The sequence below is a fragment of the Microcebus murinus genome, chromosome 8 (assembly GCF_040939455.1).
Source record: "Microcebus murinus isolate Inina chromosome 8, M.murinus_Inina_mat1.0, whole genome shotgun sequence".
NCBI classification, from domain to species: domain Eukaryota; kingdom Metazoa; phylum Chordata; class Mammalia; order Primates; family Cheirogaleidae; genus Microcebus; species Microcebus murinus.
In genome coordinates, this window is record NC_134111.1 from 48709052 (window position 1) to 48732388 (window position 23337).

General features: G+C 33.9%; 1 protein-coding gene across 4 annotated transcripts in view; it reads left to right on the forward strand.

Annotated features, from left to right (window-relative positions):
• UBR3 (ubiquitin protein ligase E3 component n-recognin 3) overlaps positions 1-23337 on the forward strand; it is a 192554-nt gene that overhangs the window by 66736 nt on the left and 102481 nt on the right. For all 4 annotated transcript variants that reach the window (XM_020288393.2, XM_020288395.2, XM_020288397.2 and 1 more), the window contains exons 9-19: positions 524-703; positions 1273-1406; positions 2904-2990; positions 10720-10785; positions 10880-10969; positions 12203-12331; positions 12947-12999; positions 13098-13231; positions 13590-13675; positions 15997-16138; positions 17502-17598. In XM_020288393.2, the coding sequence (XP_020143982.1) occupies positions 524-703; positions 1273-1406; positions 2904-2990; positions 10720-10785; positions 10880-10969; positions 12203-12331; positions 12947-12999; positions 13098-13231; positions 13590-13675; positions 15997-16138; positions 17502-17598 (1198 nt within the window). The remainder of the gene's footprint in view (positions 1-523; positions 704-1272; positions 1407-2903; positions 2991-10719; positions 10786-10879; positions 10970-12202; positions 12332-12946; positions 13000-13097; positions 13232-13589; positions 13676-15996; positions 16139-17501; positions 17599-23337) is intronic.

Sequence of the window (23337 nt, forward strand, 5' to 3'; positions counted from 1 at the left end):
TTTTCCCCAGCAATGTATTTAAACTTCGAGGATTTTTTTAAGCCTTAAGAAGTTTATGTGTATTTTTTCTTCTTTTATCTTTGATATAGTGTTTGCTAAAATTTATTTACATATTCTTTGAATAGAAGAAAGCAAATATATATTGCTTGAAATCATATAGATTTGATTGATCAGATGGACTCAATCTAGAGATAAAAATGTTTTGATGATTGAAACTGAAAATATTACATTATGTTATTAGAATCAAGAGAATAAGGTTTTATAAACATAGCTCAGTATCATGTAGTATATTGGACTTATAGTAATAATTATTATGATAATGTGCTAAGTGCTTTTTGTTAAAGCCCCATTTAATTTTAGAGAGTCTAAATAACATGCCTAAAGCCTTATAGGTATTAAATGGTAGGCTGGGGTTTGAATTTAGTATCTCCTGATTCTAAAGTGCACAGTATTCTATATCATTGGTTAAGTTTTTTTTTTTAAACTTATTTATTCAATTTTGGGCTATGTGTGTCTTTTTTAGATGAAGAAAATAGTTTACATGTGGTAGTAAACTGTGGAGAAGCATTACTGAAGAATAACACTTATTGGCCTCTTGTTAGTGATTTTATTAATATTCTTTCTCATCAAAGTGTGGCTAAGAGATTTTTGGAGGATCATGGTTTGTTAGTTACGTGGATGAACTTTGTATCTTTCTTTCAAGGTATGAATTCTACCCTTTTTGTTAATTTTTTTTGATTGACAACATGCGTATTGCTAAACTGTTAAATGCTGATTAAAATATAATAGCACATCATTCAGGCTATATATGAAATGTCTCATTATTTTAATTAATTATTATTTGTAAGTACTTTAATAAATTGTTCATGAAAATGTGAGAGAGTTAGGAAAAATGTCAAATTATTAAAAAAGAAAACAGAAGTGTAGTTTTTTAATCACTTTAAACCATTAATCTAGAAATGTGAAATCTATTCTCCATGAAAGATTTATAACACTTTATAAAAATTTCAACTCATATCAATTAAAATTGTTTTGACTTTTTTATTTAAAGATATTAAATTTGTTGTATAAGAGACAATTCACAAAGTGTTTCTAGTTTATAAAAAATGACTAGATTATTTCATTTAAAATGATCTACTTATTTCTATATTAAGTCATTCATGCCATGTATGTGCATAAAAAGTGTTTGGACTGGGAAATGTTTTGCTTGATTTTTAATCTGAATACTTGCTTCCATTTGACAAGGTTTATATTTGCTTTAATTTTTGCAAGGTATGAACTTAAATAAGCGAGAACTAAATGAACATGTGGAGTTTGAGTCTCAGACCTACTATGCTGCCTTTGCTGCTGAACTTGAGGCCTGTGCACAGCCAATGTGGGGGCTCTTATCACATTGTAAAGTTAGGGTATGTTGGAAATATTTTTGTTAGTTATTATATTTATTTTAAAATAATTATTAAAGAAAAAGATTTATGAAAACATTGGTTTGTTTACTTATATATAACATCCAGGGGTTAATTCTGTTTCAAGTTGAATTCAGCTTTGTGAAAAACTGACCAGAAACAGTAATTTTTATTCTTAGGCAGGTTGGAATTAATTTATATTATCAGATCTTCCTAGCCTGCCCCTATTGTGAATAGTCTTTGGAACTATTATAAGTTCTAAAAAGGTAATAAGTCTCCATATTCATCTTTAATGATTTCATTTTACTGATTATCGGTTGCTTAATGCTTTTTATCTTTCAAAGTGTAGGATAGTGTTCAACAAAATTTACGCATTTAAGATTCTCAGCACAAAATCTGTATAAATTTCACAAAACTTGTGGTTTTTGAAATGTATGATAATATAATGTAAGCATTGGTTTGATGGGTATCCAGAAACATTGCACAGTCCAGAAAAGTGGAATCCCCTGACCCTATTAAACTAAGGACTTGACTAAGATTTTGATATATGAACCCTAAGAAGTCCAGCCTGTGGCAGTAGGCATGCTGGACAAGATTTTATAGTGGAAATATTTTGAAGCCCTGGGTTCTAGTCTTGGCTTTTCCTCTTTCTACTTGGGTTACTTGGTCAACTCGTTTAAAACTGTTGGAACTTCTTATTCTTGGGGAAAAAAAAAAAGGAAAATGGGACAGCAAAGCCTGTTCTTCCTCATAGGTTATTATGGGGCTGTCTTCCATCTACCTTTAAGTGTATATATTTTTCTGAGCAGATTTACATTTTCTCCCATGAGTTCAGTTGTTCTCTAAATGCAGATGACTCACAACTTCGTTACAGTCTTAACAGGTTCAAATTTCTAACAGATCTGGTTATTTATGTAGATCTCCTTTTGGTACATAATTTTTTCTTCTTCTGAATGCCATTGTAAGCCAAGATATCCACAGGGTACTTACAGTACTCGTGTTCTGCCCTCCCTATTTTGCTGTGTAAAATATACATAATGTAAAATTTACCACTTTAACCATTTTTAGGCGTACAATTCAATGACATTAAGTACATTCACAATGTTGTACAACCATCTCTACTATCCTTTTCTAGTACTTTTTTGTCAGCCTCAAAGAAACTCTGTACCTATTAAACTATAACATTAGGGATTTATATTTTGGGAATCTTTTGAAATGGAACTTGATTTAAATCTACCTAAAATCTATTTCAACTTTTGTTTGTTTTTAGAAATATATAAAAGGAAGTATGTTCTGTTATTGTCTTCTTTATTTTTTATACTTGTCACTGGTTGTTTATGAAGGGATGATTTTTTGAAATGGTAAATATAGTGGGGTTATCTTGAAATCATTTTACCATCATATATAATACATATAATTATTATTATGTATTATAAGTAATTTGATGTTGAAAATATACATGTTTATATACTATAAAACTTACAGAATTTATTATTTTAGGAGACTCAAGAATATACCCGAAATGTTGTTAGATATTGCCTTGAAGCGCTTCAAGACTGGTTTGATGCTATTAACTTTGTAGATGAGGTATGTATATTTTTGATACATGGAAACACATTTAAGAAAAGGTTTAGATCCTATTTAATGCTAAAAATAACAAAAATCTTTTTGTGGCTATAGAAAGATGTCAGAATGAACAAAATATTATTAGGCTTTAAAAAAAGAGAAGTTGAAAGGGGAGATCCATTCTTTGGACATTTAAGAGATTCTAGAGTACTATTTTCTAGAGAAGAGTGTCATAATTTCTTTTTCTCTTAAGTGTGTACCTCTCATTATTTCTCAGAAGTGAAAATTAGTTTCAGTTGAATATTTATAAGTGACAATGCAAATGTGACTAGAATAGGGGAGATCAATGGAAAGGGTATCACAACTTTATTAATTAGACATTGTTGTCTTTTTCAGAGTATATAGGAAAAGATGGGCTTGAACAAAGGTGATCGTTATTAATAATGCACTTAGAAGAGTTGGCACAGGACTTGCTATGTATGAATTGGACAAGTGGTTGCTTTTATTAGTCAGCCAAGTTTACCATCAGAAGCTCCTTATATTCCTCTTATGAAGTAGGGTCAGAGTATGCTATATGCAATAGGAAGACCATGATTTAAACAACTTGACCCCACCCCTTCATCTTCTGAACCCTAGGCATGTAGAACTCTTACTCTGTGTGTGTGTGTGTTTGTGTATGTGTGTGACTGTATGTCTGTGTGTGTAGTGGACGCAAATTTTAGCTCTTGCCTTTTCTCTCTTTGTTTTTTTAATTTTGTCACAGTCACAAATTTATTGAAAAGTTGCATGTATAAAGAACTTTCTTTTCTTGAACCATTTGAGAATTAAGTTGTTGCTCCATAACCCCCACATACTTCAGTGTGTTTTTCCTACAAACAAGGACATTCTCTACTATAATCTGAATATAGCTATAAAAATCATTAATATATTATTTCCATCTAATCTTTAGAACTCATTTATGTTTTGCCAGTCATCCAATCATATCCTTTATAGAAAAAGGATCTGGTTCAGAATCACATGTTGCATTTTGTTATCATGTATCTAGTTTCCTTCTAGAACAACTTCTCAGTCTTTATTTTGCTTTTTAGGATAGTGACATTTTGAAGAGTACAGATCAGTTATTTTATAGAATTTCCCTCAATTTGGATTTGTCTCATGATTTGGTTCAGATTAGGTATCTTTATCAGGAATATTACAGAAGTGATATAGTCTTTTCATTGCAGCCTATCTGGTGGTTTGTGATTTGTGTTTATTAATGATGTTCCCTTTGATCACTTGATTAGGGTGGTGCTTGCTAGGCTTCTTCACCACAAAGTTACCCTTTTTCTGATTATAATTAATAAAGTATTTTGTGAGGATGTACTTTGAAGTTATGCAAATATGTCCGTTTTCTTATCCAATATTCTATTCTATTCATTTAATTTTTGAGACAGGGTCTTGTTCTGCCACTCTGGCTGCAGTGGTGTGATAATAGCTCCTGGGCTTCAGTGATCCTCCTGTCTCATCCTCTCTCCTAAGTATCTGGGACTATAGGCGTGTGACACCAGGCCCAGCTAATTTTTCTTTTTCTTGTTTGTAGAGATGAGGTCTTGCTATGTTGACCAGGCTGGTCTTGAATTCTTGGCCTCAAGTGATCCTTCCACCTCAGCCTCCCAAAGTGCTGGGATTACAGCATTCATTTATTTTTATCTGCAGGGATTCATAGTTTCTATTTTATTCAATGGGTGATAAGCCATTACCATTATTATTTGATGCTCAAATTGTTTCAGATTTGCCCAGTGAAAGCCCTTTCAAGCTGATTTCTGTGTCCTTTTGCTTGTCCCATCATTCCGTGAGTACTTCTATGCTTTCTGGCCCAACAGGATGTTTCAGGCTCACCTTATCGTTTCCCTGTTCCATTCCTGGAATCAGTCATTTCTTTAAGGTTCCTTGGTCACTTCTAGTGTAGAACAGTATTTAGAAGGATCTGGGTACTAGGTGTGCATTGCTGTTGGGGTATCACCAGTCCCATGCCCTAATAGTGAACAGAGGTTTGGAGTATGTATATGTATAAACATATTGCTGTATTTATTTTTCTGTCTCCAAATAGCTGTAAGTTCAAACTGATACGTTTAATTCCAGGATAACACCATAGGACTTATTCTAGTTTTCTTCAACAGTGAGAAAAGTGACTTTCATCATTCTTAATATATTTACTCAGCAAAAAAATTTATATTTTATATTTATATATATTTATTTGTAACCAATCTGTCATCTCTGTTGTTTCTTTCCCCTGCATGGATGTCCTCTTCTCCCTGCTTTGACTCCGAGCCCTTATCCTGTTTTCCTCCTCCCTCATATGTAGACACCTTCCTCTTCCAGCTGGAGCTCTGACTTCCCTCCTTGAACTGCTCTTCTGTAAAGAAGCCCTTATCATCTTATTTGTGCTTTGAACTCCCACACCACACTTTTCCTCTTTTTGGATGCTCATGTCATCCTGCTTAGCTCTTTTCACGCCTCATGTTGATCTCTTTGCACATGTGGTTAATCCCCTCACCCTGCTTGAATTTTGATTCTCTATTCCAGGGTGGCCCCCTGTGTCATTGCCCTCTTTACCTCATTCAGGCTCTGATTCTCCATGCCAGGTCAGTCCCCATGTGGAGGCCTTCCTCACCCAGATTGGCTCTGACACACTACATTGGGCTGCCCTGCTGTGTGAATGCACTTTTGACTCTGCTCAAGTTTGACTGCCTATGCCAGGCTACATTCCCTATTCTAAGTTACACCTGAGCAACCTCTGACATCTCAATCCCCCTCCCAACCCCGTCATGCCCTGCACGGTTGCCCTCCTCAGTCTGGGCTCTGACAGTCCTCTCAGGTTCCTCCCCTTTAGATGCTTGTTTTCCCCTGCCCCCTCTCTTAACCTCCCACTGACTTTAGCAATAAATCATTCAGTAAGGATAGAGCCCTCTGTTATCTTTAATCCTTCCTGCCCCAAATTAATTTATCTTCACCCCTCCCCCAACATTTATGCCTGCTCTTAGTCTTCAACCTGGATTTTGTTCCTTTGTATTCTGATTTTGCCTTCACCTTGATTCTTAGCCTCGTCTGATTATTGGTCTTTAAGTTTAAACTTCATTTCTATAAATGGCAATGAGTCAGTCTTCAGAGAAAATATTCTACAGCCTCCACAGAGCTCTGTCCTATTTTCAACCTGCCTTACTCCTCCTTCACCCATCCAAGATTAGTCCCTTAGCTGGAACTTTTCTCAACCCAGTTCTAATTGGTATTTGAAACTTTGGGAATTATTTTTTAAATCGTAGCAACACTAAGACAACAAGAAGATTGAAGTGGGAGAAAATTATATTGTACACAGAGAATGATGTTGTAAATGACATGAAATTAATGAGTAAAGTACAGTTAGAATCATGTATGATATATGGAACAGCTGAACTCAAGGATGTTGTATATATGTTTTTCACTCAGAAATATTTCTAGGAAGATATAGAATATACATATATGCATATATATAAATAAAGACATTATAGAATACATAAAGAATTTAAATTGAATTTTAAAAGACAAGAAAATAAGTATAGAACTTAAGGAATCAAGCAATATGTTATGTTTTTATACAGAGTTTAAAAGTGTTTTATTATCCCCCCCTTTTGTAGTTTTGAAGTGGAAATATAGAGATATTAAATTACTTTCCTGTCGTTATGTAGCAAATTACTGGTAGTTTTGGGTCTAGAGCCCACATCTCTCAATTTCTTGCCTGGTAGTGTTTCAACTATCCTGATTATTGCCAGTGGAAAGAGCTTTAGAGCTAGGTGGATTGGAGTGTAAATTGGGCTCTGCCATGATCCAACTAGCTATGTGACCTTGGGGAGATTTTTTTAAATTTTATTTTTTATATGTTTTTCATTTTTTAACATCCCTGAGCCTGTTTCCTCATCTATTGAAGATGATAATATTAACCAGTGAGGATTGACTAAGAGGCACATATTATATGTATGATAAATATTAGTTCTTCTTCCATCCTTGTGGGTGGATATCAGAAGTTACTATAATAATCTAGTTTAAATTAAGCAAATACTATATTTTGAATTGAATTAAGCCAAATCAAGCAATCATACAAAAGCAGGAGATGGAATAAATTTTCTTGTAAGGGAGGCCATTTAAGAATTCTTTAATACAAGAATATCATGTAGGGCAATGATTGTGAATATGTAGCAGAGTGGTTTAACTAGGGTCCTCTGATAAGAGGAAGGTAGAACATGCATTCATCCAGCAAATATTTATTGAATGTTTATTGTGTTTTAAACACTGAGGATACAATGATGAAACTATCCCCAACTTAAGAAGTGGAAGACAAGTAAATGGTTAATTTGAGTCCAGTCTTCTGTAAAGTTGTGACCAGGTGCTGTGGGAGAGACTAGAAGGGAACACCTAATTTAGCCTGAAGATCTCAGGAAAAGCCTCCTAGTAAAAGTGTCAGTTAAGCAAAGTCTTAAAGATATATTAATCCAGTGGGAGAAGGGATGGATAGCATTTGAAACAGAAAAAATAGCATAGGCACAGAGGCTTGGTGGTTTAGGGGTGTTACCTATGGTGCATGAATTTATATGACAAGAGATGAGGCTGGAAAGGTAAGTCCTGTCTTCTTAGGAGTTGTGAAGTTATCAAGAGGCTAAAACCATAGGAAGTCATTAAAAGATTTTGAGTGGAGGAAGTTCAAGATTAAGTTAATGTTTTAGTAATACCCCCTCTGGCAGCATTTAGAAGTTTAAATAATGAGATGATGTGTTAGTTCTTTTGATCGCAAGGGGGAAGATAATTTAAAGCAGCATAAGTTAATGGAGGGGTACTTTATTATGAATATATAGGGGTGTCTCAGGGATCTTACGGTACCTGGACCTCAGGAATGGACTGGAAAGCTGAATAGGAACTTCTGTCTCTTGCCTTTGCTTTGCCCCGTGTGTCTGCTCACCTTTCCTTCTCTTTCTGTACTACTTTGCCAATATGATGAAATATTATCTTCTTACAATTTTACTATTTCAGGCATACTCTAAGATGGGGAATGTCTCTGAATCCCAGCTCCATATTTTTAAGAGAGAGGCAAACTCATTGCTTTAGGTTGGATTAGGTGCCCCCTGCCCTGATTCTAGTCAGATTTGGCTACTATAAACTTGACTGTCTGGCCTTAATCCCTGTGTGACAAGGAGTAGAGGGGGACATGTTTTGAGAAGATGGGAGGGTTATGAGCTAGGCACACACCACAAAAGTTGTCTTACAGAGGATAATAGTAGAAGCAGGGGCTAGAAGTAAAATCTAGGCACTAAATATTGAGGGCCTGAGCTAAGGCTAGTTAGGTGCAGTGTAGAAAGAGAGAAGAAAGAAGATTTCAGAGATGCTTAAAAAATTAAATAAACTTAGTTTGGTGCCTCATCAGATGTAGGAGGTTTGTAAGAAGGAAGGAGTCTACATTCCATATTTAAATTACTGGGTATCTGGAGAATAAATATTAAGTTTTATGATGCTGAGTTTGATTTGGACACACTATATTTGTGGTTCCTATGGGATATTAACTGTTGTTCAGTAGACACTTTTTTTTTCCTATCCTAGCAGCAGTTCAATTCAGTAGATATGTTAATATAAGATTTGGAGTGTAGGAGTGAGATTTCTACTGAGGTTTGAGAATTAACTGGGTAGAGTTAGCAGTTGAAGATGTGAATCTGGATAAAATCACCTATAATGAAAAGTATAGGGAGCAGAGAATAGAATCCAGTGACCACTAGTATATATAGAAGGAGTGGAAGAAGAAGAGTTTTTCAAGTGGCCAATCTGTGACAGTAGACAAGGAGGGAGTATGGAATTTAGCACTACAGAAGAATATGTGAGTTCATGATATGCTAAAGACCTGAAACATAAGGTAGAGTCCATGGCTTAGTAGTTAATAGCAATATGTATTGGGTATTGTGTTATTTTACTTTTTCCTCATAGCCATTCTACTGTTTTAGTAACCCTGCTTTGCAGGTCAGACAACTTAGGCACAGAGTGGTTAAGTAACTTGCCCATGGTTTTACAGATATAGGATGGTAGAGCCAGGATTTGAACTCATGCAGTCTAGCTCTTAAATATCTGTTCTTAACCACTGTGCTTCATGTTTTCAAAGGAGATTGAGGGAGATTCTGACTTAGCTGGTTAGGGTAGAATATGTTAATAAAATGATTATGGTAATGGAGGACAAATTTTTTAAAATCGTATTTTTAATTGTAAAATATATATAAAACATAAAATTTACTAGCTTAACCATTTTTAAGTGTATATAATTCAATAATGTTAAGTATATTCTTGTTGTGCAGCAAATCTCCATAACTTTTCAGTCTTGCAAAACTGAAACTCTGTACACATTAAGTAGCTATTCCCCATTTCCCTGTCCCCCAGCTTCTGGCAACCATCCTTCTACTTTCTGTCTCTATGAATTTGACTGCTCTAGATAGCTCATAAAAGTGAATCATACAGTAATTGTCTTTTTGGGACTGGCTTTTTTCACTTAGGATAAGATCCTCAGGGTCCATTCATATTGTTGTATGTGTCAGAATTTCCTTTTTGTGGATGGCAAACTTTTACTTATTAGAAAACTTTTTTTTATAGCTTTTACATGTTCAGAAGGATGTTATATATTCAAAACCAATATATTTATATTGGTTTTGAAAAAAGTAATTGTATCACAGGTGGTGACATATTTTGACTCCTTATACTCTCTATAATATCACATTAGCATAATTATCTAAATGTTCTGGATAAAAATTTTTAACAGAATATTTACTAAAAACTTATAAAAAGCATCAAAAACAAATAATACCTTTTTAGGTTTTGATTTTTCTTGTTTGTTTAAGAAGGACAACTATGATATGCTTTTGTCCTATAGTGATATTGTGATCCGTGGGACTCACAGGTTTAAAATACAATTTTTGTAATATTCACAAGGATGCCTACCTAAGGTCATTGACATATAGTACTAAGTTTTGTTATAGAGGCTAGTGTGTTTGGCACTGATATGGTAAGCATCTCACCTAGCTAGTGAAGGAGTGTAAGGATGCCCTGCATCTGTATCTCTGTTTAAGTTTGTGGTCAGAGTCATCTTATCACTGTGAATATAACAGTGAAGTCCAGACTAGCTCCTCATTCACTACTTTGGAACTTTAGGAAGTTTCTTAAATTTTCTAAACTTGAATTTCTCTATTTGTAGAATGAGAATATACCCATTCTATACCATAGTGTTCTTCTGAGGATTAAATGAGGTAATGTGAATAAAGTGGTTAGCATGGTCACTGGCACATAATTAGTGCTCAGTGAATGTAAGTTGTGATTATTATACTTATTACTATCATGTTTGATATACATGTATTTGAAAAGTCCCAAATCATCTACTGTGTTTGGAAATCTATTTTATTCCTTGTTTCTATGGTGCTTATTTGCTTTAGCCTTAATTACGTTTAGGAAATACTAATCTGTGGTAGGTACTTCAGAGGATTCAAAGATGAGTAGTATACAATTGCCTTCAAGGAACTTGTACTTAGATGTTTAAAATGGAATAATTTTAACTATAGTGATTTGTTTTTAAGGTATATCTTCTAAAATGTTAAGTTTTGATTAAAAAATATAGGAAAAAATCCAGGTGAGAGTGAGGTTTGAACATTTTAAAACCATCTTAGAACTTCTGTAAAACATTCTTTGACTTGTGAATTTTGTTTGTTTATTCCAGCCAGCACCTAACCAAGTCACTTTTCATCTGCCACTACATCGTTACTATGCTATGTTTTTGAGTAAGGTGAGACGTCGTGAAATAATCCTGTTCCATTTTTTTGTATTATTATTTTGGGAAATAAGTATTTAATTAGTAACTTTTTTATCATAATTTTTAGGCTGTGAAATGTCAAGAACTAGATTTGGATTCTGTTTTACCAGATCAAGAAATGTTAATGAAACTAATGATTCACCCACTCCAAATTCAAGTATGTATTCAGGCTTTTAAAAAGTTTCGAATTGGATTCCTTGGTTAAAGATTCTTCCTTTGTTTTTTTATCATTGTTATTAATGTTTTAGCCTAAATGTTTGAAAATCTCCTTTTTTAAAAAAAATTGAGTTCTTGTATTTTTGCCAGATTATATTTAGGTATTTTTTTGTTCTATGAGATTTAGTTTTAATTTTCCCAGGAATTTTCATTATATTTGCTTATGGGGGAGTTTTTTTTTTTTTTTAACATACCAAACATCTGTTTCATGGGGGAGTTTTAATATACTGTAATACTATTTTGCGAGTCAAGAGACCCAATAGGTTTTAGTTTTGGTGCTACCACTATTTTATTTTCCACATGGTTTAGGGTGATTCATCTCTTTGGTTCTCAGTTTCTTCATCTATAAAGTAAGAGGAGAAAGAAGAGAGAAGAATTAGCTTATATAAGCCCTGTGGTTTCTTTTTGTTCTGACACTATAATTTTGCAGGCCAACCTTTTATATACATTAGAAGGACTTGTGTTTCAATTTGTTTTTCCTGATAGTTTTAGATTTGTTAATTATTACTGGACTTTAACTCTGGGGATTGGGAACAAGTAAAGTTATGACTACTTAGTTTTAGTTGATACTGAACATAAATACATGAACAATTAAATACTAATAATGTAGCAAGAAAATTTTTTCTAATCTGACCCTTTCTTACCTCCAATTACTTAGAAAATGAGTAGCTTAGATTGAAGATTGGGTTAGGGTTCATTAAAGATGTGGATTGTATTCATTGGCTTTGAACAATTGTCTTTATTTTGTGCATATTCCAGTGTGTTTCTTTAAGCATTATGTAGGTTAAGGGTTTTTTTTTTTTGTTTGTGTGTTTCATGGGATTTTTTTTTTTTTTTTTTTTTGAGGGAGAAATACAGTGAAACATAAGCATTGACTCCTCATGAAAGATTTTAGTAAGAATTATTATAAATGTATCTAGAGGCTATCATGGAAAACTAACTCATGTGTAAACTCTAAAAAGGTGGCTGTATAAAAACAGCATAACCATTATTTTAAAAATATTTTTAAAAGTATATATTTGAATCGAATGTCTTTAACATTGGACAGATTGTCAGGCTCATACTATGATTAATCATAAAATATTTTGAAATGGTTGTTTAATATATAATTTTATAAATATTGAATTTAAATGATTTATACTTTGTTCAGTTTACTTACTTTTCATTTTATTAGGCAAGTCTTGCTGAAATCCACAGTAATATGTGGGTAAGAAATGGTCTGCAAATCAAAGGGCAAGCCATGACTTACGTTCAGTCTCATTTCTGTAATTCCATGATTGATCCTGACATTTACCTATTACAGGTAAGCTAACTTGATAATGCAAATGTTGTATTTTGGAAGTGTCTCATTTGTACCCATGGGATTTTAATTTATAGAAGCAACTGAATGGCATGGAAAGGCCAGTACCATTGAAAGAAGAATTTATTCCTTAATCCCTAAGAGAAGGAGGATATGCCATTCCACACAGGGCCACAAGGGAAGCACCACGTTTTGGTCAGAAGGCAGAAGGGAATGAAGGGAGAGCCTATGCAAAAGCCTTTATTGGAGTTTCTGCAGGAAAGGCAGAGCAAGGCAGTTTTGGCTAGTTTGATAATTCTGACAGGCTTTGTTGTGTAGGGGTTATATCTAGCTTTGTGGTCCTTGGCCCTCGGTTAAATTAGGGCAGGGACATAGGGCAGGCTGATGTGTGAGAATTAGATAAACAGAGTGGTTGGCTTGCATGAGAGGCATGTTCTCAAGTTGTTTACTATGTTTAGGAATTAGCTGGCCCTGACAGGGGCATTCTCTCATGGTGTCTGTAAGACCCCCCACCCCACCCCAAGGTGTCAAAGCATCATAAGATATAGAAATTAAAAAACATGATTAGTCGAAGAAAAAGGAACACTGAATCTTGAAGAATTTTGTTTTCTTTTAAAGGTTTGTGCTTCTAGACTTGACCCAGATTATTTTATTTCATCTGTCTTTGAAAGGTAAGCATAATTCTGTTAAGATAGGTAATAGGAAGTGTTTGAGATTTAAGTTAATTTTGTTTTAATCTCTAAAAATCTGTCTCAAATATTTCTCTTAGATTTAAGGTAGTGGATTTGTTGACAATGGCATCACAACATCAAAATACAGTACTTGATGCAGAGCATGAAAGATCTATGTTAGAAGGCGCTCTTACATTTCTTGTGATTCTTTTGAGTCTTCGTTTACATTTAGGTAAAACCCACTAATACTAATATTTAAGTGTAAATTGTACTCCCCCCTTTCCTCCCTTCTCTCTTGTGGTAGTAATTGGTTTCTGGAAAAAAGGAAAGGATGTGGATATATTTAAACATTATTTCAAACTCTTGATATGTTATACAATTGATACATCTTTTAGAATATCTTTAAAAAATCCTTTGCTTAAGGAACTGCAAATAGCAAAGTAGTTAAGCTGCAGTTATATTTGAGGCATTGCTTTACTCTTTAATTTGAAGCATCTCATATTTGGTAAAACAATTTAATAAAATGTGTGGTAAGTTGTTTCTTGATAATTTATATACAGATTTATTAATTCTGTTTTTAATAATTTTAGGAATGTCTGATGATGAGATTCTCAGGGCAGAGATGGTAGCCCAGCTATGTATGAATGACAGGACACATAGTTCATTGCTGGACCTCATATCCTTTTATAAGTTTAATTTTCTGTTAGTTGCAGGATCTAAAGTAACAATTTTTATGGATTAAAGGTATATCAATTTTTTGATTCAAAATGTTTTTGAAGTCAAAAAACAATATAGAAAAAGAACTCTAGTTGTTTGCTCAAGTATGTGTTCAGAGCTGGTAACAGGTTTTTTTTTACCTCCTATTATGACCTCTGGGGGGGCTCTTCTTAAACTTCAGGGTAGACTTCAGGGTGGCTTTGAGCACCCCAGGTTCTAACCTTCTAGGACAGCATCAGTGAAAGGATGCTGGACATTTTGTAAAAGGCTACTAGGTCTACTTTATGTAGCCAGGCTGGAATTCATGGTTTACAGTTAAAGGTATACCTTATAATTGTTATTACAAGGATTTTAAACATTCTAAGGATTTTTTGTTAGAATTCAATCTTAAAGAAAGTTTGAGTTTGTAGATTACTATCTACAAACTAGGGACTTGTGGTACTTTGTATAGGACAGCACACAATGAGTACCTTATTTTTATTAATAGTTAATGAAATTTTAGGCAAAGATTATCATGGTGTTTTGTTGTTGTTGTTGTTGTTGTTGTTTTTTTTGAGACAGAGTCTCGCTTTGTTGCCCAGGCTAGAGTGAGTGCCGTGGCTTCAGCCTAGCTCACAGCAACCTCAAACTCCTGGGCTCAAGCAATCCTTTTGCCTCAGCCTCCCAAGTAGCTGGGACTACAGGCATGTGCCACCATGCCCGGCTAATTTTATATATATATATATTAGTTGGCCAATTAATTTCTTTGCATTTATAGTAGAGGCGGGGTCTCGCTCTTGCTCAGGCTGGTTTCGAACTCCTGACCTCGAGCAATCTGCCTGCCTTGGCCTCCCAGAGTGCTAGGATTACAGGCATGAGCCACCACGCCCGGCCATGTTTTGTTGTTTTTTTAATAGATAGGATCTCATCTTGTTGCCCAGGCTGGCCTAAGACTCCTGGGCTCACACGATCCTCCTGAGTAGCTGGAACTACAGGCATGTACCACCGCACCCAACTTATCATGTTATTTTGTGATGAAAATATATGACGAAATTTAGTATGTGTATGTCTTATGACTGTTTGGAAGAATTAGCTAAAGTTTTGGTTATTAGAATTTTGACTATTAGAATGCCTGTTTGACAACTTTGAAGATTTTCATAAACAGCATCAATTTGATAATGTCTGATGATTTTAGTCATTATATACTGAATTTCAGTGATATTATATAGCAAAAACATTCTTTGTAACTTTGAATTTTAAAAAGAATTATATACTTTAATGTGAAAACAAATGGGAGAGACTCTTTGTGCTTTGATGCTTTCCTTCTTTGTTCAAACTTGTTTAGTATCTTTTTTGGGAAGGAGGGGATGTATTAATTTTTTTTTTTAAGAGACAGGGTCTTGCTCTACTGCCCAGGTTGGAGTGAAGTGATGTGATCATAACTCACTTGCAGCCACAAATTCCTGGGCTCAAGTCATGCTCCTGCCTTAGCCTCCCGAGTAGCTGGAACTACAGATGTGTGCCACCACACTCAGCTAATTAAAAAAATTTTTTTGTAGAGGTGGTGTCTTACTTTGTTGCCCAAGTTGGTATTGAACTCCTGGCCTCAAATGATCCTCCCACTTTGGCCTCCCAAAGTGCTGATATTACAGGTGTGAGCTACTGCATCTGGTCTGTTTGGGGATATAATTTTGTTTTTAGAAAAATAATCTTTGCTCATAAAAATCTTGGCTAATTTTTAGTGTACTCTTTCTGTGTGTTATTTTTTTTTAAGAGAAAGGAACATTATTTGCAAAATGATGAAAATGAAGATCAATTAAAAAATTTTCCCCTCATTTTATGAAAGTTGATGAATTTTTTGGGGGGAAGATATACCTGGGAACTACTACAGTATGCAATTTATTAGCAGGCTCCTAGGTCACAAATATTTTAAAACATCAAAAATAATTAAGTTATTATTAAACTGTTGTATCATATAGCCCTCTTGTGGCCAACTTTATATATTACAGCCAACTACTATTTCTATGGTTTCTTTTTTTTTAAATTTCAGAATATTGTATAAACACTTTGGTTACATATATATTCTTTGTGCTGCCCAGGTCAGAACTACAAGCATGCCCATCTCCCAGAAAGTGCATACTGCACCCATAGGTGTGAATTTACCAATCCCCTCCTCCCTGCTCCCACGTGCCTGGAACTATTTCTGTGGTTTCTATAGCAAAATCAGAAACTAGAGTACCTTGGAAAGTTTGTGAAACTGGCTTTTTGCCATTAATGTTATTTTCTTGACACATACATCATATTCCAGAAAATCCCAATCCCAAAAGTGGCATTATTCCAGGCAGTTACAGTTTTGAATCCGTTTTATCAGCTGTAGCTGATTTTAAGGCTCCTGTTTTCGAACCTGGAGGTTCTATGCAACAAGGCATGTATACTCCCAAAGGTATGTTTATATACATAAATATACTCTTTCAAATATCAGTTATCTGCAGGTGAATTCTTGTGTGTACTGAAAGAAAATGAGTAGCCTGTTATATGAAAATAGGGACAATGGTTAACAGTTTCTTGTGCTAGAAAGTTGAAATTATGATGGATGTGTATGAGAGGAATTTAAGCTTCTTACCATGTTTTCAGATGTTCAGAATTTTGCTAGAGAGAATGAGAGGAGGAAAAAACTTAATCTAGGAAAAGTCTTAAGGTAGTAGTTTCTAAAATTATTATTTTTAGCCTACTTTTTAGATTTTTGCCATATCTAAATATCGTCTCTACTATTATATACTTAGTATTTCGTTTCCTTTTTCTTTTGGAGACAGGGTCTCACTCTCTCACCTAGGCTGGAGTGCAGTGGTGTGATCATAGCTAGCTGCAGCCTCGAACTTCTGGGTTTAAGAGATCCTCCTGCCTTAGCCTGGCAAGTAGCTGGGACTATTATAGGCATGTACTACTATGTCTGGCTAATTTTTCTATTTTTGGTGGAGATGAGGTCTTACTGCATTGCCCAGGCTGGTCTTGAACTCCTGGCCTTAAGCGATCCTATTGCGTTGGCCTCTCAAAGTGCTAGAATTACAGGCATGAGCCACTGTGCCTGGTCCAGTATTTTCTTAAATGGGTTAGCTTTTAAAAAAGACCTTCACTTCATTCTCAGCACAGTTATTAGTGAGGTGTTGTGAGGATTTTTTTTTTCCAATTTCCAATTGTCTAATAAACACTAAAAATTGTATAATTATTAAAATAAAAAGGTTTATATAAATAATACTAAAATCATCTTTTGTACCACCAGTTGTATACATATTACACATGGGATAGTGGTTCCTAATTATGCAGAAAGTAAGGAGACCAATTGTCAGTTTTAGCAGCAAAGCAGAAAATCTTTTATAAACAGAAAAGGTTTGTAAAGTGAGACTCTTGAAAAATCAACAGCTCATTCATTTTGTAATCTATTTTTCATGTTTTTACCTTTGAATACTTTTAAAGGTGTTAATGCACTGTCTTTCTTACTTTCCGATTGGCACCTTATAAAAAACCCAATGAACTAAAATTTTCTTGTGAGACATTGTTATATTACAAGCCTTTTGCTCACTAGTTTTTGCTGAAGTCAAGAAAACATTCCTAATGATGAAATTTTGTGATTTTTGATTTAGAAATTTTAGTCATGACATCAATCTTATTAAGGCAAACACTATGATAAAATTAAACCATTCAATCTTTTAAATTTAAAATGTACTTAAAAAATGTAATAAATCATTAAAGATTGGCTTTATTTCTTAGAAGTCAATGTTCTATTTCTATTTTCTTTTGAATAATAGCTGAAGTTTGGGATCAGGAGTTTGACCCCGTCATGGTCATTCTTCGAACAGTTTACCGTAGAGATGTACAGTCTGCAATGGACAGATATACTGCATTGTAAGTCCATCAAATTTATTAGTATCATAATAGAATATTGTATATTTATATAGAAAAACTTCAGTTGTAACACAGGTGTGATATGCTTCGTTGAAGTATACTCTTGATCTTTAGAGGTGAAAATAATATTCTAAGGTTTAAAAAAATAATCTGGCTGAGATTTATGTCCTCAAGATCTTTATCCAAAATTTGATGTTAATCTGATAGAAATAAATTTTATAGAACATGATCACTAAATCAAAAAATAGAACTTATTTAGTTGCATTTTGATCAATGGAATTAAAGGCTTGGTTTTGTGTTGTTCTACTTTTGAACCAGTAGAGGAGGCACAAGTTAAGAGAATAAAATTGTATGACATCAGAGATGGTGATATGTGTCTATAAAAAAGTATGAAAATATTATTATGATCTTGACAACTGAGAAAATAGTCAAAGCAAAATGAATTTTACTTGTAAATATTTAACAAAGTAGTTTACCCATGCTGACATATAGGTACACTTTTTCTGTTTGTAGGTATCTTGTGTTTTCAAATCTATTTCACATTAGTTGTTTATATCTATATCATATTTTGATTTATAACTACATCACATAGTTGGATAAAATCTTATCCCCAAAGCTGTTTTTATCAATTTTTTCACTTTCCTATGTTCTTTATTTTTCCTAATTCTCTCATTTCGTCCATTTGGCTTTTGAGTTCCTGTACAATTAATTTCTTTATGGTTTCTTAGAAATATATCTGAAGTGTTGTGATATTACTTAGCATTTAAAAATCTGTGTCTTAAAAGCAATGTTTACTCAAATAAAGCAGTAATAATAGATGACAGATAAATATGCATTTTAGTTTTAGATGAAAACCTTTAAATTTATTTTCTTTTAAATCTTTCAAATTTTATGCACAAACTATTATATTCATCTGATAACATTTTGTGTACGTAAAATGAATCTCATATCCATGTAGAAATGTGTTGGTTACTATGTAAAATTTAAATTTTTTTTTTTTTTTTGAGACAGAGTCTCACTCTATTGCTCCTGCTAGAGTGTTGTGGCATCAGCCTAGCTCACAGCAACCTTAAACTCCTGGGCTCAAACAATTCTTCTGTCTCAGCCTTCCAGGTAGCTGGGACTACAGGCATGCGCTACCATGCCCAGCTAATTTTTTCTATATTTTTAGTTGTCCAGCTAATTTCTTTCTATTTATAGTAGAGACGGTGTCTCACTCTTGCTCAGGCTGGTTTCGAACTTCTGACCTCAAGCGATCTGCCTGCCTTGGCCTCCCAGAGTGCTAGAATTACAGGCGTGAGCCACCGCGCCCAGCCAAAGCTTAATTTTTTTTGAAATTTATTTTGTATGTGAAATATAGCATCTGCATCCTTTATGTAGTATCTTTTATTTGTTGTATTTTTGTACAGTTGTTTCAGTTCTTACAGCACAAATGAGAAGAGAATCCTAAATTGTAGGACTTATTGGCTATTGGTCATTTTCATCATTTTTTTTTTCTTTTTTAGTTTTAAAGGACAAAAAGTGAGTTAATTGATTGTACTGGGTAGGATTCTTATTTTATTTGCAAGAAGGCAATAGAAAGGCCTTTTTGAAAATAATAGTGAAAAATGCTTGTATCCTCATAATTGAGCTTGGTTTTAGGTAATTGTAGGCAACCAGTAAATATTTGTTAAATGAATAAGAAGTAAATTTCTTTTAATTTTTGTGCTGAGAGTTTAAGTATGAAAATAAGCCATTTGGTTTGTGTGATGTTTAGATGTTTAGAATCTTAGGATCTTATTGCTGAAAAAGGCCTTCAAAATCTAGTTCAGGTTCATAATAGTGTCTCTTGGGCCATCATTGGAAGAGGAGCGTGGGCAACAGCAACAGAAGGCCTAAGAGAGTAGATAGAAGTAGCTCATCCTACTTCTCTTACTCCCTTCTAAATACCATTTAATGGGCAGTTCAGCTCTTAAAAAGAAAATGAAAACAAGACAAGAAGAAAAAAGCAAACCAACAGGTGGAAAACCATCCAGTATAACATTAATTCAGTGTTATATTTTATATGTGAGGACAATGTGGCCCAGGGAGGCTCAGTGAAATATGTCTGTTAATGGTAGTATTGAAACTTTGGTCTAGGCCGCTTCCAAAGATAAGAGTGGGCCGGGCGCGGTGGCTCACGCCTGTAATCCTAGCTCTTGGGAGGCCGAGACAGGCGGATTGCTCAAGGTCAGGAGTTCAAAACCAGCCTGAGCAAGAGCAAGACCTCGTCTCTACTATAAATAGAAAGAAATTAATTGGCCAACTGATATATATATAAAAAATTAGCCGGGCATGGTGGCGCATGCCTGTAGTCCCAGCTACTCGGGAGGCTGAGGCAGAAGGATCGCTCGAGCCCAGGAGTTTGAGGTTGCTGTGAGCTAGGCTAACGCCACGGCACTCACTCTAGCCTGGGCAACAAAGTGAGACTCTGTCTCAAAAAAAACAAAACAAAAAAAACAAACAAACAAAGATAAGAGTGATTTTATGCAGTGCCTGTTTTAAATTCAACTGGAAAGTAAAGTTTTTTTTTATGTAAAATTTCTTATATTTCTGTTGCTTCCCATCTCCTATCTTGAAAGTTAATGGCTGCTGCCACATGTTCAATAGTATGATATATGAGTTTATATATGCCATTTTTGTCTCCAACTGGTCAATAATTAGGTGCTAGTTGGAGTCACTTAAAAAATTTTGCTGTCACGTAGCATTTCATTTGCATTATTCCATTAATACTTTTGAAAAGAGCAGTCAAAATAAGGTATTACTTGCTGTCTTGTACAAATATATAGTCTTTATTTGGGATGCTTTATTAATCTAAGTGCTGCATATTTTGGGACTAGTGCTTAAAGTAAACAAAGAAACAAAATAAAACTAAAAATTGCTTTCCTATGCTAAATGAAATAGAATAGTGGAAATAGTTCATCATGGCTATTGGATCATTTTGAAAATTATGCTTTTATGTTGCCACTATGGTATTAAATAGAAGTCAGTTTTTTAAAATGCAAAGCTAATTTTATGGCATCCTGTTCATGAATCATAGATGCAGCTCATTTCTCTGGTATGCTAATGATAGTGGTTTTTTTTTTTGTTTTTTTTTTTTAATTTTAAAGACCCTCACCCCCAACTACATAGTATCTGTTTCCTCTGAGGTGCATTTTCTATTGTTCAGTCTCTAGCATCTGTGTTAGAGGCATTCCTTAGAGGTCTGACAATTCTGTTATTAAGAACTCTGAGTAGAACTTGTAGATTCTGAACTTTAATATAGGGTGATTTGGGTAGACAGGTTTGTTGAGAAACCTTTATGTTACTCTCATTAGATCTTTTCTTTGGTCAGGTCAGATTCCTCAGAGAAGTATCTTTAAATATTGCCCAGAAGGTAATGGTATGGCTGCCATTATTCTGTGAACTGAACAGGAGACAAGGCCTAAGGGCTCTGAACCAAATATGTATGCAATAATTTTAATCTCCCATCCTCATACCCTTAATTATACTTGGTATTTTATCCTGTCCTGAGATGAGTCCTTCAGCCAGAATTTTGTTGCAGTTGTAGAGAGGCAGTTTTCATCAAATCTTAAAAAATTCCTTATTTTAGCCCCTACCTCCACACCACCATGTGCTGTCGATTTCTTTGCCCATTTTTTAATTGGACTGTTTTTATTGTTGAGTTTTTAGAGCTCTTTATATATTCTGAATACTAGACTTAACAGATACATGATTTGCAAATATCTTCTACCATTCCATGGATTGTCTTTGCACTTACTGAGAGTATCCTTTAAATCACATATGTTTTAAATTTTGGTTAATTTCAATTTATTTTTTTCTATGTTGCAATGTGCTTTTGGTGTTATATCTGTTGTCTAATTTAAGGTCACAAAGACTTAAGCCTATGTTTTCCTCTAAGTGTTTTATAGTTTTAACTTTTATGTTAAAGTCTTTGATCCATTTTGAGTTATGTTTTATATATGCTCTGAGGTAATGGTCCAACTTTATTCTAATTCATGTGGATGCTTCTTGACGTTTTGATAGAACTTGCCTGTTTAACCATGCATCCTGTCTTTTTCTAAGAAATCTTCTATTTTAAGTATATACTTAATGATTACAAAATCGCATCTGGCTTTTTATTCTTATTAATATATTTGTATTTGTTGTTTCTTTTTCTTGATGAGCCATCTCAGGGGATTAACAATTTTACTGTTTTTTTCTAACAACCCAACTATTGATTTTATTGTTTCTGTCTCCCCTGCCCCTTGTTTTCTATTTTATTATTTTTTCGTTTATTATTATCTTCTTTCAACTTAGTTTGAGTTTTCTTTTTTTCTTTTCTTGGTTGCTTATTTATTTATTTAGTTTATTTGATTTTCATTTTTAATTACTCCTTTAAAATTTTTATTGTTACAGATTTTGGTTTAATTTTTTTCCTTGTAACTTTTAAATTGATATATCTCAGTTATATATATATTTAGAGTACATGTGATCATCAAAACAGGGTAATTGGTATATGCATTACCTCAAACATTTATCTTTGTGTTGAGAACATCTAGCTAACCGTAATTTAGATTCTTAGTTTTTGATTTTTAAAAAGGCATATACATTTAAAGCTATGATTTCTTTCCAAGTACTGCTTTAGTTGTATCCCACATTTTTTGCATATAGTTTAGATTCTAAATTTTAAAAATTTTCTGTTAAGGATTTTTAATGACTTCTGAACTTCTAAGAGAATAATGTGTTAAAATGTCTACATGTCTAGAGTTTTGAGTTATCTTTTTAAGTTGGTTTATAGTTTTATTTTCTGTGTAACAAGTGACTATGGTCCATATAGCAGTTCTTTTGATACTTGAGATTTACTTTGCTTCCTACTATTTAGTCGATTTTTATAAACGTTTTAAGTGCACTTAAAATTATGTGTATTATATAATTGTTGTATGTTCTTTATTTGTATTTGCCTTATGCTTCTTAATTGTGTTGTTAAAAATCCTTATCAATCTGTTTTTCTTGGGCTCTCCATTAGATAGAAGTATAATGTTAATATCCTCTGATATTTTTGTGGGTTTGTTATTTCTTTGTATAAATCTCTCACATTTTGCCTATTGTGTTCTAAGTCTGCTATTATAGTAGTCCCAACCCCACCACCCATCTGTAGTTTAGCTTTCCATAGTTTCAATTGCCCATAGTCAGGTGCTGTCCAAAAATATTAAATGGAAGATTCCAGAAATAAATTATTCATAAGTTTTAAATTACGTGCATGCCATTCTGAGTAGTATGATAAAATCTCATATTATCCTGATCTGTTCTACCTGGGATGTGAATCATTCCTTTGTTCAGCGTACCATGCTGTATATGCTGTCCACTCGTTAGTTAAGGACATTGTCTGCTCCTGACATCCAACCATCAACATTGTCATGGCCTGATGATCCAGGAACACCCAAGTAGATGATCCTTTCTGACATCTTGTCAGAAGATCAGTAGTCCCTAATGCTAAGTCACAATGCCTATATTATTCATCTCACTTCATCTTGTCACGTAGGCATTTTATCATCATTGCAAGAAAAGGGTGAGTGAAATACAGTAGTTTCCCCTTACCCTTGGGGGATATGTTCCAAGACCACCAGTGTGAATGCCTAACATCTCAGACACTACCAAACCTTATATGTATTATGTTTTTTCCTATACATACATGCCTATGATAAACTTTAATTTATAAATCAGGCACAGAAAGAGATT